At 35.6% G+C, this 21,446-nt stretch overlaps 1 protein-coding gene across 1 annotated transcript in view; it reads right to left on the bottom strand.

The window, feature by feature from the left end:
- Positions 1-1,564: 1,564 nt before the first annotated feature.
- GFRAL (GDNF family receptor alpha like) overlaps positions 1,565-21,446 on the bottom strand; it is a 61,527-nt gene continuing 41,645 nt past the window's right edge. The window contains 4 exon segments of the mRNA XM_073810871.1: positions 1,565-5,918; positions 5,920-5,938; positions 8,394-8,463; positions 8,550-8,645. Of these exon segments, the coding sequence (XP_073666972.1) occupies positions 5,865-5,918; positions 5,920-5,938; positions 8,394-8,463; positions 8,550-8,645 (239 nt within the window). The 3' untranslated portion in view covers positions 1,565-5,864.

Raw genomic sequence — 21,446 nt, 5'->3', positions numbered from 1 at the left:
GAAAAGGCCACTTTAGATGGTGATCTTGGAGAGATGGAGGAGAGAGAAAGCATAGGTTGAGAGTTTAAGCTTTGGCATCCTGCCCCAACTCCTTCCTAACCACCACGCCCCCCCTTACCCCGTCACCATCCCATCCCATCCATGGGGGATCTCACTGGGTGTTAGGGACCAGGACAGAAATGAGGAAAAATGCTTACACCCATATAAGTTTGGGGAAAATCCCAGCATAAGAGACCTTACTTCTTTCCTCTCAGCAAAGTTGTACGTTAATTATATTGCCAAATCTGCGTGGCACTGGAACTCTAGTAGGACAGGAGCCATGACTGAAGGAAAGATTTGAAATTAGCTTCAACAAAATAGTGCATAATATAGCCATGTGCAAAGAAAGTAGATGGCCCTTTTTCTCCTCAGAGGAATGCAAGAATGCAGAGACCCTCTCTAGGGAGCCAGAAGAGGCCCAACCTAAGAGGAAGAAAGCTGCCATATATGGGAGCCTCAAAACTGAAAGCCTTGACAAGGAACCACGTTACCCAAAGTAGCAGGGTGGACCAGCCATCCTCAGCAGACTCTGCTGCAGTGTGACCAGATACCAGACAGGACAGTCACTCACAGCAGACACCAGCAAAGATACAGAAGGCAGCACGCATATACCTAAGCATATGCTACATTCATAAATATACCCTCTTGGAGAGGGAGAGGAGAGAAAGATGTGAGATGTCCTCGAACTGGGAATTCAAAGTTAAACTAGCTGATTCATTTTCCAAGAGGGCCGAGTTCAGGTGAATAAGCATTTTGGTTACCTTTCTTGGCAACTTTATGTTTCTCATCATCAGGGGAATAGAGGCTTCTGAGACCAGACCATGAATAAATAAACGTAAATATCCATTACCATTACATACATGCTATAATATGTTGTAAGGCAATAGTATAATGTTTGGGTCCTTTCCTGTTTTTAAAGTTGCTTTGGTTACTCAGACCTCTTTCATATGTTCCTATGTGAGCGCAGTTACCAATTAAAATATTAGAGCTGCCACTATCGTAAATTTAGAGTCTTAATAACAAAGAATATCCCCAAGCAACATACTCTGAACAGCAGAGGATGAGAATGTGGCCTTATAAAATGGTATCCTGACAGATAAGAGGGACTATTTGTCTTCTTCAACCTCTAAAATATTTAGTTTATAATTTTTATTCTTTGTATACTTTTGCCTCCCAGTCACTCAAAGAAGATGAATAAGCTGAAATGCAACTGGCAGAAACCAACTTCTCTAGGTGTTGCCTGTCCAAACATGGGTTACATGCATTACATCAGACACCCACACTAACAATGTTCCCTTCATGCTTAGTCCATAGGTTTGGTAGTCCCATAACCAAAATCTGGCTATTCTTACCAATTTTCTGAATATTTATATAAAAATATAAGATATTTGCTAATAGTTCTCTCTACTTTCTCTTCTTTCCTACTGAATGATTCAAAGACTCAAACATGTATTTTTGGACATGATTGGAAATCAAGATTAATTCTTTTTTTTCTTAGCTTTATTGAGATATAATTGACATGAAACATTGGGTAAATTTAAGAAGTACAATGTGATGATTTGATACAATTATATATTGAGAAATGATTGCCACACCAGGGTTAATTAACACCTTCATCACCTCACATAATTACCATTTCTTCTGATCTACTCTCCTAACAACTTTCAAGTATAAAATATAGAATTGTTAACTTCAGTCACCATGCTGTACATTACATGCCTAGAACTTACTCATCTTATAACTGGAAGTTTGTACCCTTTGACCACCATCCCTCCATTTTGTCCAGACTCCAGCCCCTGGGAACCACCACACTACCCTCTGTTTCTATGAGTTCAGCTTTTTTTAGATTCCACATATCAGTGAGATCATGCAGAGTTTGTCTTTCTCTGTCTGACTTATTTCACTTAGCATAATGCCCTCAAGTTCCCTCCGTGTTGTTGCCAATGACAGGATTCTCCTTTTCTTATGGCTTAATAATATTCCTGTGTGTGTGTGTGTGTGTGTGTGTGTGTGTGTGTGTGTGTATCTTCTTTATCCATTTATCTATAGATTGACACTTAGGCTGTTTCCATATCTTGGTTACTGTGAATAAGGCTGTAATGAACATGGGAGTGTGGATATGTCTTCATGATTCTGGTTTCATATCATTAGGGTATATATCCAGAAGTGGGACTACTGAATCATATGGTAGATCTATTTTTAATTTTTTAGGAACCTCCATACTGTTCTCCATAGAGGCTGTACCAATTTACATTCCCACCAACAGTGCAGGAGGGTTCCCTTTTCTCCACATTCTCACCAACACTCACCTCTGTTCTTTTTGATGATGGTCATTCTCAGAAGTGTGAGGTGGTATCACCTTCTATGTCTAATTGTCTTCAGGCTGATGGCTTATGAGATAAGGAATGTACTTATGTTACTTTATAAGTTATTTCACTTGAAATGCATTTGTGAAAGAGAATGGGATGTGAAATGACTAAAAGCGTGGATCTAAATGTTCTTATGGGTGGTGCCTCTTTGTTAGCTATTTTACTGTATTCTGCAGCTAACTGATTTCTCCTTTCCTGAGGTTGTTTCCCTTCCATCCTTTATGAAACTTGAAAAAATTAGAGGAAAGAAAGATGGCAGGAGTGGAGGGAGAAAATATGGAAAATCATTAATACCTGTGATGAAAAATTTACAGTATTTGTAAGACAGCCAGATGAATGTGTAAATGATGTTTTGTTTTCTTTATTACCTAGTTGTACACTTGAAATAAGAACTACCATCATGGGTAGAATACACCTTATAATTTGTACAATGAACCATCCTCGTGAATTTCAATACTTCCGCCAATAATGCTGAGCACTCCCCCTTCTGCTCACTCCTCATCCTCACTCCTACACCCCCCTTTGCCTGCCCCCAGTTCTAACAAGTTTCAATACAAACATGAAATGCTAGACAACATATTCCCATCAACCTTTTTGCTCTTCCAAATACCTCAAAACTGATCTTCAAACATTGGAAGACATCTACTATTGAGGTATCAGGGGCATTAACAAATTTTGTTTTCCTATTAAATACCTTTAAATTCTACTGTTTTAGTCCAGTTGCTTATTGTTTGCAGAGAATAATTTTGATGGCATGACCCCAAAAGAATAGGTGTCTCTGAAGCTTGCTCTTAGCAGAACATCTATAACTTCTGAATTTCCTCTTTGTGGCAATTCTGTTTCTCAATGTTTTTCTTCATAGCTTGTATCTCACCTTTACCTTCTAAGCATGACCCTTCTGTCCTGATGGTACACTTATTTGGCATCAGGGACCCCTGATGTTTTATTTTATTAATATCTGGAAACATTGTCTACTAATACTAATCTGGGAAACATTTATTTAAAATTTCTAGTGCTACTGAGGCAGAGGTTCCCAACACAGATGAGTCCTCTGAAGTGCACCTCTGCTTGGATGGAAGTCCCCACAAAAAACCCAGGCAGTAGTGTTTACCTCATCACTCACCGGATCCTGTAACTTGACGGTCAGTAGTACAGCCTTCAAGTGTTTCCCCTGCCAACGAATGGATGATCTCCATGTTTCTGGAAAAAGATTCACTGGAAGATGAAATGTTCTTGCCTACACAAAGCAACCAATATTGTTTTCTACCAGACGAATTGTGTTCGTTAATGAATAGAAAAAGAATCCTGAATTGGTAGAACTTGAGCTCCTTGACAGCCTGAGAAACACTGTTTTAGGTTTGGGCTCTTTAGTTCCAAAGAGCCCAATGAAAAATAGAACTTAAGCTCAAATTGTTCAGTTTATTTGTTTGAGCTCATGAAAGACATCATTTAATTTACAAAGGAGATAGTCTAGATTTTGTAGCAGAAACTGTTGACTATCTACCCAAGATTCCTCTCCTGTTTATCCTTGCTAAGTAGAACTCTGAGTTTACTTGGAAATTCACCCTTTCTTCAGGTGATTCAGGGATTAGACTATCAATTATGGCAATTTGAATTCCTATATTTCCATGTCTTCTTATAAAGTCTGACTTGTGCCAGTCATTCATTGACTATGAAAGGGTGGAAAAGAAAAATTTGAGTCCTGGGAGGTATCACTGAACTGCTAAGTCAACCGACCCTTGAGATGTTCTGCTTTGGACCTCTTGATATACGAAATATTATGTATTCCTTTTCATTTAAGACATTTTATTACAGGTAAAAGCATCTAATTACTAGACATGTAATCTAGATTGTTATAGATGGTACTACAGAGAGGAATATCTAAAACAGGTATTTCCTGGTTGTTTATGTACAAAAATGACACAATTACAGCTGGGATAAGTGATTGGCAGTAGAATTTAGGAATTAAGATAAAAGATTCTAAAATCTGCTATATCTGTGCTCAATTACTAATTTTTATATTGACTAGTGTGAGACTTTGAGAAATTGCTTAATCTCTTTAACTATTAGTTATTACTTCACACTCCATCCCCCCCTTTTCTGCTCAACACAAACATATTTCTAAAAGCAACTTGACTTTGTTCCTCTGTTTTCTAGGGAACAGTTCTTTTCCTAGGCATTAGCAAGGCTGCAATAAATGGCAGTGACTTGGAAATGGAAAGACCTACATTCTCTTCATATAACTAAGAGAATTAGCAGCCACTGGAATATGGAGAGCTCCTTGAGGGAGCTTTGTGATTCACCAAGTTATTCTTCCCTGTTTGAAAAGATAAAGGATGGCTTTTCCATTACTCCAAGTAAACATAGCCAAATGTTAACTTTAAATTTGATTTAATGTAGACAATTTGATCTGAAGTATAGTGAAGAGCAATAGATCTGATACCAACAGGTAGAAAATGTTTGACCTTTAATTGTAAATATATCAGTAAATATATGTTCCTGTTCTTGAATATTTGAGTCTCTGTGTCACTACAGATAAAACTAACTCATGTGTGTTCTTAGAAATGGGTATAATGTGATTGCAGAGAGTTAAAAAGCACATATGTATCAACAACTTAACAAACATCTTTTCCACAATTTTCTATTCACACTTATATTCTGATGTCAAATCAGGCCAAAAGTAACATTATAGTAACAATATAGAAAGTAACAATTATCATGTTACTTTATCATTGCAGAAGTTCATAATAATTCGCATAGGAAAAAATTAAATTTATAAATGAAATATATCATTGAAATGCACATGGATTTTTTGGCCAGTGTAGTTGCTTTACATCTTTATGAATATGACATAAAAACATCAAGTTAACAAAGTACAGTTCAATAGTATTCAAATTACAAAAATCCAAAGATATCACTTCCGATTTTTAAGACTAATCGTCTAATCAAATATATTTAGAAACTTAAAGTTAATGCTAATTATGTAGTTGATGACTTGGAAATGGATATACAAATGACACATATACTGGTTATTTTTATTAGCAGTTTCCTTTTGGCAAGTTAATAGGTATTTATAAAACTGATCAGAAAATACTCTGCTAACTATAAAATGTTATATTATGATACAACAAATTATTCTTATATGGACTCAAATTTATTATGAAACAAACTACGCAGAGTGTAGCTTAGAATAACACTATCTTTTGCCTTCAAGAGTAATTTTGTAATTCTATACGAGTGTCCAAAGATACCACTGTAAATTTATACTTGAATTTTTTCCTAAGAAAAAACAAATCTAACATCATTCCAATTATTATACCTTACATGAACATACTTAATGATCCAGTATCATTAAATCCATCCTAACATTTTCTTTGTTGACAATGGATAGGATATTCTGTTGACTGGCTACAAAGACTTGCTTTAAAGAAAGTGATTGTTAATTATTCGTGACTCTCAATGAATCATGAGTCCTCCAGGTATTTGGATTGGTGAAGGGTCTCTTGTTTTGACTTGATATTCTGAAGGTTCTATATAAAAGTAAAAGTAAAAGTTAACAGTATGTTATTTTAAGGATTTTAAAAATGTGTCTGTGCTTATTTTTTGGTTGGATTCTATGCCTGGAGGGGAAGATAATTAAGTTTTTGAATGCAAAGTTTCAAAAGTAGAATATTCTATGGTCTTTCTAAGTATCATGCACTTAAATATGATCTCCAAGTAACCATTTTCTAAAAGAAAAATAGTCTTTTTTCTCAAATATTTAAACTTTAATCATTGTTTTCGCTGCAAATTTCTTTGAAGATTTAGGGCTGTTTTAATTTAGCATAACATGGAGTAAATGCAAAATCCTTCATCTTTACTGGATTAGATTTGCCCACCAGGTGAGTGGTTCACATGGTTCACATGAAGATTTGCTTCACATGGATTAGACTTGCCCACCAGGTGAGTGGCAAACAGCCTGCTTTATGAAGAAGGTATTGTTGATCTTCAATGTGAAGTAACACAGGTTTTGTTGTTACTGATGCTTCTGTTTCGTTTTGTTCCTTCTTTCCATGATGGCTTTTACTTTTGTCATTTCTTAACCCTGGGTCTGGATCTTTCAGATTACATGTAAGGATCAAATTTAAATTGCATGGAAAATAATTGATAACTAAATGTAATATAATAATAATGGTATAATATAATTATAATATATTACAATGTGATATTATAACTAATAAAAATATTATAATATATAATATGAATGATTTGCTTTTAAATACATATTAGAGTCAATTCAAGATTTTTGCCTATAACACTCCTATTGTCATCCAGTAAAGAAATATATCTTTCTCTGAGGGCAAGAAAGGAGGTTAAATAACAGCTGATATATGGGAAATTTTGAGTAGCCATATAGGCCTCATCTACCTGGGGCACAACAGTAATCTGTAATAAAACCAAGGTGGCAGATGTGAAGTTTATACATTAAGTGAGTGACTAAAAAATAAAGATTGAAAACCTTTAAGATTTTTGCTAAGCTAGAAAGTTTTTGGTGCTTCTCTCAAACAATACCTCTGTGATGGAATATCTAGGCAGGCCCAGTAACTGAACCATGCTCGCAAATATTTTAAACCAAATAAAGGAAAGTTTAATAAATTCCAAATGCTATTTTTCCCCCCTTGAAACTGACTCTTATTTGTTGGCCTTTAAACTATATCTTGGAACTCAAAGAATATCTTTTCATACAAATACAACTTTTAAGGCCTTGGAGAGAAGCAGTGTGTTTGGTATTGATATTGGTCAGCATTAAGTTAAACAGTTAGAGGAGCTGGGTCCAACAAGGGAATATGTTAGCTGGGATTACTTTTAAAAATAAGTAAGTTTGAATGTCTGTAGACAGAGCACACACTCATCACGTGCCCAACTCCTTGGTACCACCATACACCTTCCCCACTAAATCTTGCACTTGATCTGTCTGGTCATCAAAGCCTTGGAGTCTGAGGAACCATATGTGTACAAGCATCATCAAGTTTACTGACTCTTCTTCTCTGAGCGTCATGAGATCAGAGAAATGTCCATCATCTCTGCTGCCCTCAGACCTAATCTTACTGATAAGTATATTTTATGTGTATGTATATAATATATATGTATATATACACTTAATATATATATTTCTTCATTAACATTTATGATACTCAAATTATACCTCTGTGATGGAATATTTGTATTCCATTTTGTATACAAAAATGTATACATTTGTATCATGAATAAGCAAATGAACAGCATTGATATTTAAATATGAGGGGTTTTTTTAAATTAAAACTAAGCAACTGAACACCACTTTATATCGATTTGTAAGTGTTATATAAGTAGAAATATTTTAAACCCTAGACATGTAGGAATCTAGAAGTTGATATATCTCTAACATGAGGTCTCACATTCACAATGAAGGCAGCCAAGAAAACAGAAGATTTGGAAAGAGTGAATTAACATCAGGCAATAGTAATACGTCTTTCTAAGGATACCCAGTGAGGCCTCATTACATGTCTCATTTAATAACTACATGGTAAAATATGAATAAAGCTCATTAGCATATAAGAAATTAGAGTGAAGAGTAAATTTTCAGTTAAGTATAAAGTGTATGAAGTACACAGCAGGTCCATTATATGAGCTGATTAATCCTGCAAGTGATCTGATTAAGGAATGCAGCAAAGTTCAATCTGGATTTTGTAGGAAAACCGGGAAAATGATTGGGAGCCATTTCACTGGGAGAACAATGCATATGTGCTTATAAAATGCAACATGAAAGAATCCCTGTGATCACATTTACCTTACATATGAAGACAGAGTAACGTTTTCATGTACTCATCCCACATTAAGAATGGTTTCCTAAGTCTTAATGGAGAAGCTTTCCTTCTCGGCCCTGGTAAGCTCTGCCATTGTGAAATGTGCTTTCACAGGGCTGGCCCTTTTCTAGCCCTTCCCTTCTGACTTGCATCCAGTTACCTCAGTTTGACCATCACCAAGAGAAGAATTCCACAGGTGACTGCCATGCACATGACAGCATAGATGACTTCTAGAAACAAAAGATTTTTTTTAATTACTGGATTTTTAGAGAGAATAAATACTAAAAATATTTTAGAGGATGGATTTTTCACTGACCATTGAAGGGGGAATGAAATCCGCTGAGAGTTATTTCCTTTGCATGTTTTCCTTTATGCAATGCAATGCCTTTGACATTATGCAGTGTCAGATAATCTGAAAGAAAATAATGAAAATGAGATAAAAGTATTTAAAAGTCATGCATTATCTTTATCCTGTGGGTTGTAATTTGCTTTGTATTATAAGGCAACAATTTTTATTTCTATGATATTATCTTAATAAAATATGATAGATTTGGGTGAAACGGGGAGTACTTTTATTCAATTTTAACAGCTTTTTTTTCACCCTTTAATCAAATAATTTCATAATAGAAGTTGTGTGGTTGTTTTTCTTTTTTTTTTTCCCCCAAACCATGACTAGGAAAATGATTACATTTTATAAGACAGCTCATAGTACCTTATACATAGACTAGGAAAAAAAAAACACAGTAATTTAAGGCTACCCATTGTGATACAGAAAAAGAGTCCTTCTTTACAAGAGTGATTGTTTGAATGTGCTTTTAACAATATCTCATTTCCCTAAGACCCACAGTATTTATGAATTCTTAAAGTACGTAAGGGAGACTCCCTAAACAAATCACACTGTTTGCCTCTCTACCTAGACACTTCAATATCCGGTTTTGTTATTTCCCCTATTCTGTCTCCCTTTTTCAGCCCCTTCACTTTCTATTGCTTTTACCTATTTTTGCCTTACCGAAGGGATCCTCTTGGCCATTCTGTGGCCCTTGTCTTCTCGACCATGTTTTTCTAAACACATTTCCACCCTCACATCACAACTCATAAGACAAGAAGATGTAATCCGTAGACTTAACTGATAGAACTATTTTAGGTGACTTTATTGATAACTTTGAAGTGAAATCATCCCTAGTTTTGATTCAAGTCAACACATATATGAATGTCAAACATACCAATAACACAATAACCAATTTATTTGATGATAATTGGTTCAGGTGGGTTTTGAGACTTAAAAAAAGGGGGTGGGAAACAGACAAAGCCTCCACTTGAGAGAGCCTTTGCTGTCTTTTATAGATGTTTCATGCATTTTGAGACCTGGAAGTCTAAGTCTGAGTGGATAGTTTTTTGTGGAAGTGAGTGTATCAAATAGCAGGGTATTGCATCCAATGACAAGAGTGACAGGAGGCTCTGAACAGGAAAGGAGATGAGAAGGTATATTACCAACAGCTCCATTCAGCCTCTCTCCACCCAGGGCTGATGTTGTCAGAAGCCAGCTCCTTGGAAGTCAAGGTTTGAGATCTGTGCTGAGACTAATTGGTAGAAAGCACAGGAGCCAGACTGTTTCAGATCAGTAATAAAACTCTCAGGGCGGGTCCAGGAGAAGCAGCCCAATACAAGAGCTAGAAAAGTAACTGAGGATTTTGTCACTGAAAACTCATTCTCAAGGAGTCTGACCTCCAACATAGTTAAGACATTTTTAGTTCAAGATTGTTTTAATCCCCAACTTATATATCAGATTATCCTATATTTATAAAAGTCTGACCTTCTTGGGAAGTGAAAAATCAACCTCTTCTGAATGTAAAAACAATAGAGGTAGAGGTTGTGATTATTTTTTCACTTTTGTGGTTATAAAATAATTCTGTTATTCACTAGAAAGTTGGAATGGAAAAATCGAGCTATTTCAAATAATACCATTTTTATAACAGTGGTCCTTTTGGGGGGAAGAATTAATTTCAATCAAATTAAGCATACAGATTTTTAGTGAAGTAAGTGATCATAATCAAATCTTATATTTAAATAAATTGGAATATTAAGAATAAATTATTTTGTTTCTTTTTAAATTTTATGGTATTTTGTGATATTTTAGGCAGATTCATGACCAAAATGTAAATGTATATAATGTACACTGGCTGATTATTCAGTACATCTTGCCTAGTTAGGTATTACAATTCATCTTTGTATAAGAAAAAAGGTATGATTTTGATTAATTAGGCTATCTTTTAGATATATAACTACCTAAAGTAATTGTTAAACATTCACCTAGCAAGGCATAGAAAGAATTGTCTCATTCACTAAATTTCACTCACATGGAACTCATTAACAAAGTTATAATAGATCAATGACAGAAATGCTAGCTAATGATCCCAGTGAAAATTTTTATGTGACTAGCAGTCACTCCACAATCTTAAATATTGCACCCTAGGAGGATACCAAATATCAGTTAGAGATTAATGTTACAGAAGGTTTCTTGGCTACTGAAGCCCATTGGAGATTCTTTCCCACCTTTTATAAACAGTGAGATTTACTGTGCTTTATAACCACGAAATTAAAGTCGGCAGAGTTAATAATCAACCTCAGTCCCACACCATCTGCTATATTTATAGATAAACACTGTCAGTGACTTGTTTATCTTAACTCCTACCCTAGAGGAATTAAACATTATTATGAACTATATTGTAAAATCCCTGTACAGTTGACAGGAAATCAAGATTAATTTCAACCTTACAGTAAGCACAAATTTATATAGTATTCTCCCCAAATGAGCTTCAGAGATGGGATCATTTCTCCTTTTTCCTTCCAAAAGCCTTGTACAGCATTGGCTGAGAGCTGATGCAGACCAAACCTCTACTTTGCATAATTTATATGAAGTGGTAAATGCATTGTAAGAAATGTGGTAAATCAGATACAAAGTAATGATTTAAAAATAAGTGTCAGAATTCATGAAACAGAAATTAAACTTAGCACAAACTGCAAATCTGTAAACCTTCAATTAAAATTTAAATAAAGCATAATCTAGAAGAGTCTTATTGGAGGAAAAATTTGATGAAAATGAACATTTTCATAGAACAGTTTTTAAAATATATTCTTGTAGCTGTCTTTTTTTAATGGAAGTATAATTGATTTACAACGTTGTGTTAGTTTCAGGTGTACAGCAAAGTGATTCAGTTTTATATATATATATATATATATATATATATATATATATATATATATATATATATACTTTTTCAGATTCTTTTCCATTATAGGTTATTAAAAGATATTAAATATAGTTCCCTGTGCTATACAGTAGGTCCTTGTTGGTTATCTATTTTATATATAGTAGTGTGTATATGTTAATTCCAAAATCCTAATTTACCCCATTAATGCATCTCATGGCATAGTTAAAATTCTACTGTCTACTTTCTAAGTTTAAATAAAAGAGCACCAATACCATGGCAACATCTTAGTGAGAATGAAAATTCAAGGATGATCTTCTTGGTTATCCCAGGATCAGTTTTATTCATAATTTGGTCAATATTGTCTCATCTGAAGGTATGTAAATTAGAGGTGAGTTTTGAATTGTTTCACCTAATGATCAGGATTGAGATTTCATGTATCATGGACTCTTTTGATCATCAGTGTATGAAAACATCCTGCTGAAGTGGATCTAAGGAGCATTGCTTCTGGGAAGAAGGGAAAACATATCAGCATCTACAAGTTTGAAAAACCAATACTTTAGTAATACGATAAATCAAGGTGTAAACACCTAACATGGATATAACATCATTTTTACTAAAATGTATGTAGTAAAAACTAAACCAACTAAATAATATGCTTTCCCTAAACAGTCATAGTATGCATCAATGAGGCATATTCTTTTATTTAGTTCACAAACTTCAAAGAAGATAAAAGCATGTCTTAGGTTTATTTTCTTCCACTGTGGCTAAACACACTGTGGTTGCCAGGGGCTGGGGGGAAGTGGAAACTTAGGAGTTATTAGTCAACAGGTATAAAGTTTCAGTGATGCAAGATGAATGCGTCTAGGAATCTACTGTACACCATAGTGCCTATCATTAGCAATACTGAATTGTATGCTTACAATTTTTCTGAGAAGGTAGATCTTAGGTTAAGTGCTCAAATTATTACTAAATGCAAGTTCGTGTGCCCAACACACAGTGAGCCCAAACAAACTGAAATATCAGAGTTTGGAGCAGAGAAAGGTTTATTGCAGGGCCCAGCAAGGAAAACAGGTGGCTCATACTCAAATTACCCTGAACTCCCTGCAGGGTTCCAGAAAAGCATTTTAAAGGCCAGGGGAGGGGAGGGGTTGCAGGGTATGTGATCAGCTCATGCACAATTCTCTGACTGGTTGATATTGAGGTAACTGGGCAGTTAACATTATCAATCCTTAGGCATCAGAAGTTTCAGACTACATGCTCATGATCATCAAGTAGTTAATTTCTTCCATTTGGTGGTGGTTTAAGCATCTGAAAAACTCAGGAAATATGCATCAGATGCTAGGAGCTAAAACAGAGGGTATGGGGGAGGGGTCTGTCCCAGGAAAGCCCCATAGGGTCCTGATCATTTACATTATCACACAAAATAATAATAGAGGATGGCAGGGAATCTTTGGAGGTGATGGATATGCTTATGGTATAGATTGTGGTGATGGTTTCATGGTGTATACTTATCTTCAAACTCATCAAGCTGTATGCATTAAATATGTATAGCTTTCTGTATATCAAAAACAAAAACAAAAAAAAAACCAAAAAGCATATAAATGAATAAGTATACCTTCAAGAATATTTGCCTAGATCTTTTGTCATGAGCCAAAAGCTCAGTGTTAGTAAATGACTGCATTGACAAGCCTGGTAACCACTCTTTTATCTGTGGTTGAATGACAGTGGTGTTCACATGTCTAATGGATTTGCTTGGTGATTATGGTGAGTTTCAACTGCATTACTAAAATATTTCAAATGTTCTATGTTTTTCTTAATAGTTTCTGCAAATAATGAAATAGTCACTGAGATGGCAATTGGAATGCAAATTATACTATTTCTGAAAACTAACACTAGATTTTATCAATATAGTATTATTGTGTTAGAAGGCCATGTTTTAAAGCTTGAAAGTAAGAAAAAAATCTGTCATCTGCAGTTTTGGGCTCATACAAAATAGATCTAAAGATATAGATCAAAAATAGGAATAGAATATTTGTGGTTAGGGTATATATCTGTAAATACGCAAGTGTGTATGTAGGGTAGAATTACAAAATTGGATGGGACTTCTTAGATTATTTTAGTCAAAATTTCAGTGCAGTTCTCCATTCTGCCTCATTCTGGACTGTCATCACCATTCCAGGAATGAGCCGTTTAATACTTTTTGCCCTTCTATTACTATTGAAGGTCAGTTCTAATTAAAATAGGAAGTAGCATTCTAGGCTGTTCTTTTATCAACTTAAGATGATAAATCTACTTTCCTTTGTTGGTATCACTGCCTAGCTCTCTGGCTGTTACATGTATAAGTGTGTTTGTGGGGAGAGAGATAGATAGATAGAGAGAGAGAGGTCTCACTGTCACTAGACCACACAGAGCAATGCTTTCCAAACATTAATATGAATCTTCTGTTTATCTTAAAATGCCAATTTTGATTCAGTAGGTCTGGGATAATGCAGAGATTCTGAATCTCTTAAAGCTTCCTAGGTGATGATGATGATGCTGGAAGAATATATATATTCATATATATGTACACAGAATGGCAGAGAGAGATGCATGTACGTACTCATGTAACATACAAAATGCTTTACTTCCATGTATATGGTGCTTCATACTTTACAAGGCACTTTGACAAACACTGTTTAAATTTTATAACAACTAGCCACATAGGAATTATTAGCTCAACTTAAAGAAACTCAGACTCAGAATAGCTGTCTTGTCCAAGATCACAGAGTTGATAAATAGTGAAGACGTAATTTGTAGCAAAATTTTCTACCAAATATATATTTTAAAAAAATGTCGTGGAGACCACAAAAGCATGTAAAACATTTTCAGGTTTTTCTAATGTGGCAGCCATATGGATTAGGAAATAGATTTGAAAAATAATAGGGACCAGTTGAATTTGATAGTGTTGTACAATAAGAAGCATTTAGTAGTATTATCTGATCACAAATCTCCATGATTATATATATAATATACATATATATAATTTTCTGTTGATGAAAATCACAATAGAATACATAAAATCTAATAACTAAAGCATCTGAAATGCCTCACGTATACCTGTAGGATTTTTCAACTTGCACACACCTCTGAAATATGTTCATCATTTTCAATTTCAGATCAAATAAATCAACCACTTTAACTTTGACATTTAACAGAAATATTTTAAAAAATGAATGCCGCAATTTTCAAGGTGATATCTTAGACTATGATATCAATATGAGTATTTTCCGTTTTTACAGACGTAGAGTTAGGACCATATGTAAAACTTTCCAGAGTATTCACCAGGCAAAGGGCATACAAAAAATAATACACAAAACAGCAGTGTAACTATTTTTTGTTGTTGCTGTAATGTATGTCTACATCAATATAACCTGAGTATCAGATGAAAAATATAAAGTAATCCCATGGTTTAAATCTGCCTATATCTGGAATGAGTTCAATAGACAAAAATGTGTTCCCAAAATTGAACAGTAATTTTTACTGTGAATTACATTCTAGGAGATCTTGAATTTTTACCTTGAATTATATAGGAAGTCTTGTAATAAGACAAATGTAAGCTAAGAATGGGAATAATCTACACTATATTTTATTAATTTTAAAAGTTTATGTTTTCATGTCTGGAGGTTTTTAACGTACAGAATTTTTTTAATGAAAAAGTATACGTGACAATACTATTAATTGTCCAGATAGCTTTCTGATGTCTTTGGAACTGAATGATTCACTAGTGTCTACCCTTTTGGAAATGTACAAGACTTTACCTGGCAGGTGTACACAATTGTTTCAAACACTGATGGAAAACACCAAGAAAAAGAGAGTTAGGGAAAAAAATAAAGGGTAGAGATACATTTTTGGAGAGTCTTCATAGTCATTTGGAATGATGAGGTGATTCAGAAAATTTTGTAAGTTACTGAGTTTTAAAATGAGAAAAATGGTATACAATTGTAGTATTTTTTCAATGCACATACATTTGCGAAACTTCAGCAAAAAGTTGAATATCAAAGTATGAGATGTACTATTAATTCTTCTTAGACAGTAACCTTCTTGAGAATAGACATCATATCCATCTAATTTATAGTATAACATGGATGACACAATGCCATGCCCATGCAATTATCTGATGGCCGAAAAGTGTGTATGAGCAAGTTTCATGTCTGAAATAACACATCTGTCCCTGTGCAGTGACATACATTTTGAAATATATATCTATATCATGTTTAGTTCTTTCTCATCTTTAACTGACATTAGCCAAGGGTCTTCACATTAATCACATATTATCACCACTTCTTAAAATGTAAATTCAGTGTACCAACTGCCACGCATATTGTTGCCCAATCAAAAAAAATCTGTTAAGAAACTATTTCACCTGGTGATTAATTCTAGCAGTCAAGTTTGTTCATTGATGGGCTAGGAGTAAGCATCTTGGTCATCGGATGAGGAGAATTTTGAGAATTTCTCTGAGCTTCAGTTTTCTCATTTGTAAAATGAGACTAGTAATACCTATGTTTGCAAGATTTTTGAGAGTGAAAAATAATATTAAAATAACAGAGCTCTTGGGAACTTCCATGAGAAGAAGTATGCACAGGTGGGGATGAAGGGAAGGGAAACAGGGATAAGAGAAGGGATTCCTTTTATGGTTCTTTATCTCCTTCCCTTTTCCCTTCCTTCCTTTCTCCCTTGTCCCCTTTCCTTAGAAAGATTTCCTGAGGCCAAATGACTGAAGTAAAACCTGTCATTTTCTATTTCAGAAACCTGATTCCAGGTAGACATAGTAAAGTCCAGGTTTGTTAGAAGAGGCAGTTTTCTAAGCTGTTCCATGAAACACTAGTTCTGCAGAATACTTTTATGTGTTAGAAAAATCAAAGAACCCATAAGTAGACAACTTTGTAAAATTCTAGGTAAGACAAAATAAACTATGTGCTTTTTTGCTGCAAGTATATACTATACTAGTGGGACACACTTTACCTACATTTATTTTCTCCATGGGTTATATCTGGGAATCCATTTAAAAATCTTGCAAAACCGGGGCATATGTGACTTAGAGGCAAATATTTATGTATTTGGGTGGGCATAAATATTTATTAAGGATTCTTATTTGTACTTAGTCAATGGAAATTCAGAGAACACCATACGAACAATATTTTGTGCCCATCAATGTAGGCTCTAATTTATAATCCTGCCCTCTATTAAGCACACATATTCACAAGCACCTGACACCATAATTTCTCTTGTTCTCTACTCCCGGGAGTCAAGAAAAATTTTCACCCTGTGGTTTGAGAGATGTCTGACCTCCCAAACACTACTCTTATTGCCTCTTGGAGTGGTTGGCGTGATGCAACATTAATTCCAGGTTTGCTGCTAGTTAATCTATTATTCTTCAATTTCTCAACGTGTCCTCATGGGATATGGAGAATTTAGAATCTGCCCTCTACTTTGGAGAGCCATTCCAGCAGAGCTAAGAGTTCATGGATCACTTATACCTAATCACCTATAAATGTCCACAGGATCATAGAACAGAAACCAGCATATTTGGACCCAAGTAAAGATTTTCCAGTTGAGTAATTATTTCCTACTTCAAAGCTAGCACCATGACAATCAACATGGGATACATTCGTGGGATGGTACATGACCCTGTTCTCATGAAGTTCTCAATGGAATTTTGCGTAAGGTGAATACTGTGATTCAAGCGCAGTGGGAATTGATGAGGGACACCTAGGGAAAAGGTACACATTTGATGAATGGTGGGAAATAAGGTTGATTTACATTTTGGGTGTCCTTGAAAATTGGATGAAGGCATTCAGATGTGGGAGAGATGAAAGCAGGGGCAGTGGAGAGCACACAGAAATAACAAGATCAAGTCAAAGTTCGAGAATTAGTCTATCCATGATGGGGAGATCTAATAAGGAAGATACAGCAGCAGTTTAGGCATGGGAAGATGAAAAATAAAAATAGGTGGGAGAAGTTGGAGTAGAGAAGAGAGGAAGTGTAAGGGCATATTTAAAACAAAGAGCTTTCTGTTGGAAAGCAGAATGGTCAGAAAGCAGAGTAGCAGAAGCATCAGAATCAGACCTGGATTCTGCCTCCCCCCAGAGCTGTCATTTTAGGCAACTTACTGGTCCTCTGTTCCCTTTGATTTAAAATTGGATAATGCCAACCACAAAATTTAATTAAAAATTAAATGTGACAATATATAAAGAGAGTTTGGAACTGTGCTTGGCACAAAATAAGTGCTCAATAAATTACATCATTTTTAAATATTATATAATTTAGAGTTTTATTTGATATTAAAAATGCAAAGTTAAATCAAAGATGACCCTTAGGTTCTTGAGACAACACGATGTATCAGAATAGATTTGGCTTGAAAGATGAAAGAGTCATAGAGGGGAGAACTGCAACGTTTACCTCTCTACTTTTCAACTTGACTGCTCATAGCAAAGAACCCTGGCTTTGGAACCAGAACTCCATCGCAATCTTAGTTGAGTCATCCACTGGCTGCAGTAGCCTTGGACAAGTTAGTTTAACCTCTGAGCCTCATGCTGCTCACGTGTAGAAAGGGAGTTGAGATAGATTGTATTATTTATTTTATTTATTTATTTTTAAGATTGAAATATAGTTGATTTACAAAGTTGTGCTAGTTTTAGGTGTACAGCAAAGTGATTCAGTCATATATATATATACATATATGTATATATTCTTTTTCAGATTTTTTCCAGTATAGGTTATTACAAGATACTGAATATAGTTCCCTTTGCTATACAGTAGGGCTTTGTTGTTTTTCCATTTTATATATAGTAGTGTGTATCTGTTAATGCCAAACTCTTAATTTATCCCTCCCCCCAGATTGTATTATTTTGTAGGAGGATTCACTCCTCTTTCACTGTAATGAATTAAACTCCTACCACCCAATGCCATGTGGCTTAGAGAACCATCTTCCGTGAGAAGAGTCTGTTTTACTGCCCCCTGCCGTTGGGCTTGACCTTGACTTGAGTTAGTCAAAACTGTGAGCAGTTGAGACTTCCCTTGTGGCACAGTCCTTGAGAATCCACCTGCCAATGCAGGGGACACAGGTTCGATCCCTGGTCCGGGAAGATCCTACATACTGTGGAGCAACTAAGCCTGTGTGCCACAACTACTGAGCCTGTGCTCTAAAGCCCATGAGCCACAACTACTGAGCCTGCGTGCCACAACTACTGAAGCCCATGAGCCTAGAGTCTGTGCTCTGCAACCCGAGAAGCCACCACAATGGGAAGCACACGCACCGCAATGAAGAGTAACCCCCACTCGCCGCAACTAGAGAAAGCCCATGCACAGCAACAAAGACCCAATGCAGCCAAAAGTAAATAAATAAAAAATAAATACATTTATAAAAAAAAAATGTGAGCAGCAATGATGTATGTTATGTTCAAGCAGAAGTCTGAGTGATTCCGTCACTTAGTTTTTGTTTCTACCACAAAAATGTCATGTTCCAAAGAGTGGCCATGCCTTTAGCCTAAGTCTAGAAATGGGGAGCAGAGCCTCAGCTGTCAGCCCAGAGCTGCCTACATGTGGCATAACCTAGAAATCAGTCTTTGGGTTTGTAAGTCACTGAAGCTTGGAGATTGTATGTAACTGCTTAACCCTGCAAAAGCTGACTAATTCAGGGGTCATAATGTACCACAAATGAAAATTGTTGACAAATGGTACCTTCTTAATTAATATTACCTCTTTTTCTTCTCTCCTCTCTTATAACTCTCAACTGAATTGTAGGTAGAGGGAGAAAAAAAAAAGCGAAAAAAAGGTTAAAGAAAGGTGAGAAAGGAGGAGAGGGCACTTGGAGAAAGGTGGTGAGACCATTGAAGAATGGTCTTCATTTTGGGGATGAGAATGTTTTTCTCTGTTTTGGGGGAAATATGGGGCCATGGGATGTATAGTCATGCAGTCTGTCCTTATCTTTCGTGCACCAATACTAATGTCATGTTCACCTTATTCTTAAAAAATAAGTATGAGATGCAATATCTTTATCTCTACTGGGATTAAATTATACCCAAATTAAATAGGGCCCCATTATTTTTATTCCTAAACTCCTTTGACTTGTATTACAACACAAGATGGTAGGAGTTTGTTAATATGGATTTTCCAGCTGTTTCTTCACATTAAATAATCCCACAAAGACATAATGAGAGTTGAAAATAAAGAGAGGCTACCAGTAAATACAGACAATATAGTGAGGAGCAGTATGGCATTGTGGAAAGAGGCCAGCCTTTGGCTTCAAGCCACAGACTCAAGTCCTTGCTCTAAAATTTGCTAAATGTGTGACTGGATGTACTTAAACAAAAAAACTCTTCTGTACCCACTTTCCTATTCTATTTGATGAGGATAATAACATTTATTGACTTGTGAGGATTAAGTGAGACAAGACATATAAAGTATATTGCAGAGGGTCCACATAGAACCTACAATTTTTTTTAATTTGAAAAGTATGTTTTGATTGTGGTTGCATATAAGTATTAACTATGGAGCATTTAAAATTAGATTCCTTGGCCTTATCACTATAGGTTTTGATTTAATAGGTCAAGGGAGAAGAGAGAATTAAAGTACTAGACATTCTTAATTTCAAAATCTCTCTAGATGCTTTCAGTGTTATGGTCAGGATAGAGAACCGTTGGTAGAGAGTAGAAAACACATGGTTTTGGAGGTGAAAGAAACAGATCATATTGTAAATCACACTATTGTGAGCTAATGGAATAGAAGTTGTTAGAGAGGAAGAGGTTGGAGAATTATGTTTTTTAATAGATCACAGCTTTGAAAAAAATCAGGAATGGGTGGGCATGGCCAGATACAGGGATAGTCACTGCCGAGCCAGTTTTACCAATGGAAGATAACAATATTTGGATCAGTAAGAGACTTTACCACCTCACACGTTCCCTTTCAGCTACCTGGCAGCATTAAAAGAACAAAAACAATTAAAACCAACAATATTTCCATTGTAGTGGAGGGGTGTTGGAATGGAAGTTTGGGCCAAAGAACAGTGAGAAAAATTAACTGGGTTGATGCAGCCATGTAGAAGTGTTGGAAGGAGCTATTAGGATTGTAGACATATGCTTAGTGTACATTCTTAATGTAATAACCATATGGACTTCAAACAAAATACCATTGTACATTTCAGGCTGTCTGCTACACTAGGAAGAGTGAGAGACTTGAGATGCAGGTATGGAATAATGGCTGGTCTGGAAACTTAAACATCACCCACAGCATCTTCTTACATAGACCTCAGGGACACACAGCAGTGTATCCCTAAGATAAGGTGCCCTTTGAAGAAAGCTCTGCAGTCTGATTTATATGGCTTCCCTCCTTTCAGATTGCCTTGATTCCCACCTGAAGTAGATGTACCATCAGGGACTAGTCGGCTCTGGCCTCTTTCTGAAGTTGAGTTGCTTTGAAAGTCCCTACCATATGCCTGCAGTGTCTGACCAGCTGACCCAGGTACTAATGCAAGAGTAAAACATCAGTCCCAGAGTTCTGGCAAACTCTGAGTGTATTGCAAATTGGGAATGCCCAGTGTTCAGTGTCAGTGGCAACCAAAGGAAGCCATTCCACCCTAAGCTGGAAGCCAGCAGAAATGCAAGAGACAGTGGGAATAATCTCTGTCACAGACACACACTTTAAAAACATCACCAAACACTCACACTGCCCAACAAATCAGCTTTTATCCATTCCACACTCTTTTACCTAGTTTGAAAACCAATTTGTTTACTGTGATTTGTACCACAAGCCCCCAGTAAATGCTTTCCAAATAATAATGGGTGAGAAGAATAAGAATTATGTTTACTAGATACCAATGTAGTGTTAGGGCATTCTTGCAACTTTGAGATTGAAAGAATATTTACTGATGTTTGCAATTCTGTAAAGGGTCTTCTTGAACCCATGAAAAGAACTTGAGAAGATGGTTTGAGACAATCTGATACTAACAGAAGATGAAAGATTGT

The sequence above is a fragment of the Tursiops truncatus genome, chromosome 10 (assembly GCF_011762595.2).
Source record: "Tursiops truncatus isolate mTurTru1 chromosome 10, mTurTru1.mat.Y, whole genome shotgun sequence".
Classification (NCBI taxonomy): domain Eukaryota; kingdom Metazoa; phylum Chordata; class Mammalia; order Artiodactyla; family Delphinidae; genus Tursiops; species Tursiops truncatus.
The sequence above is the reverse complement of the archived record's forward strand: the minus strand, read 5'-3'. Positions and strand labels throughout refer to the sequence as shown.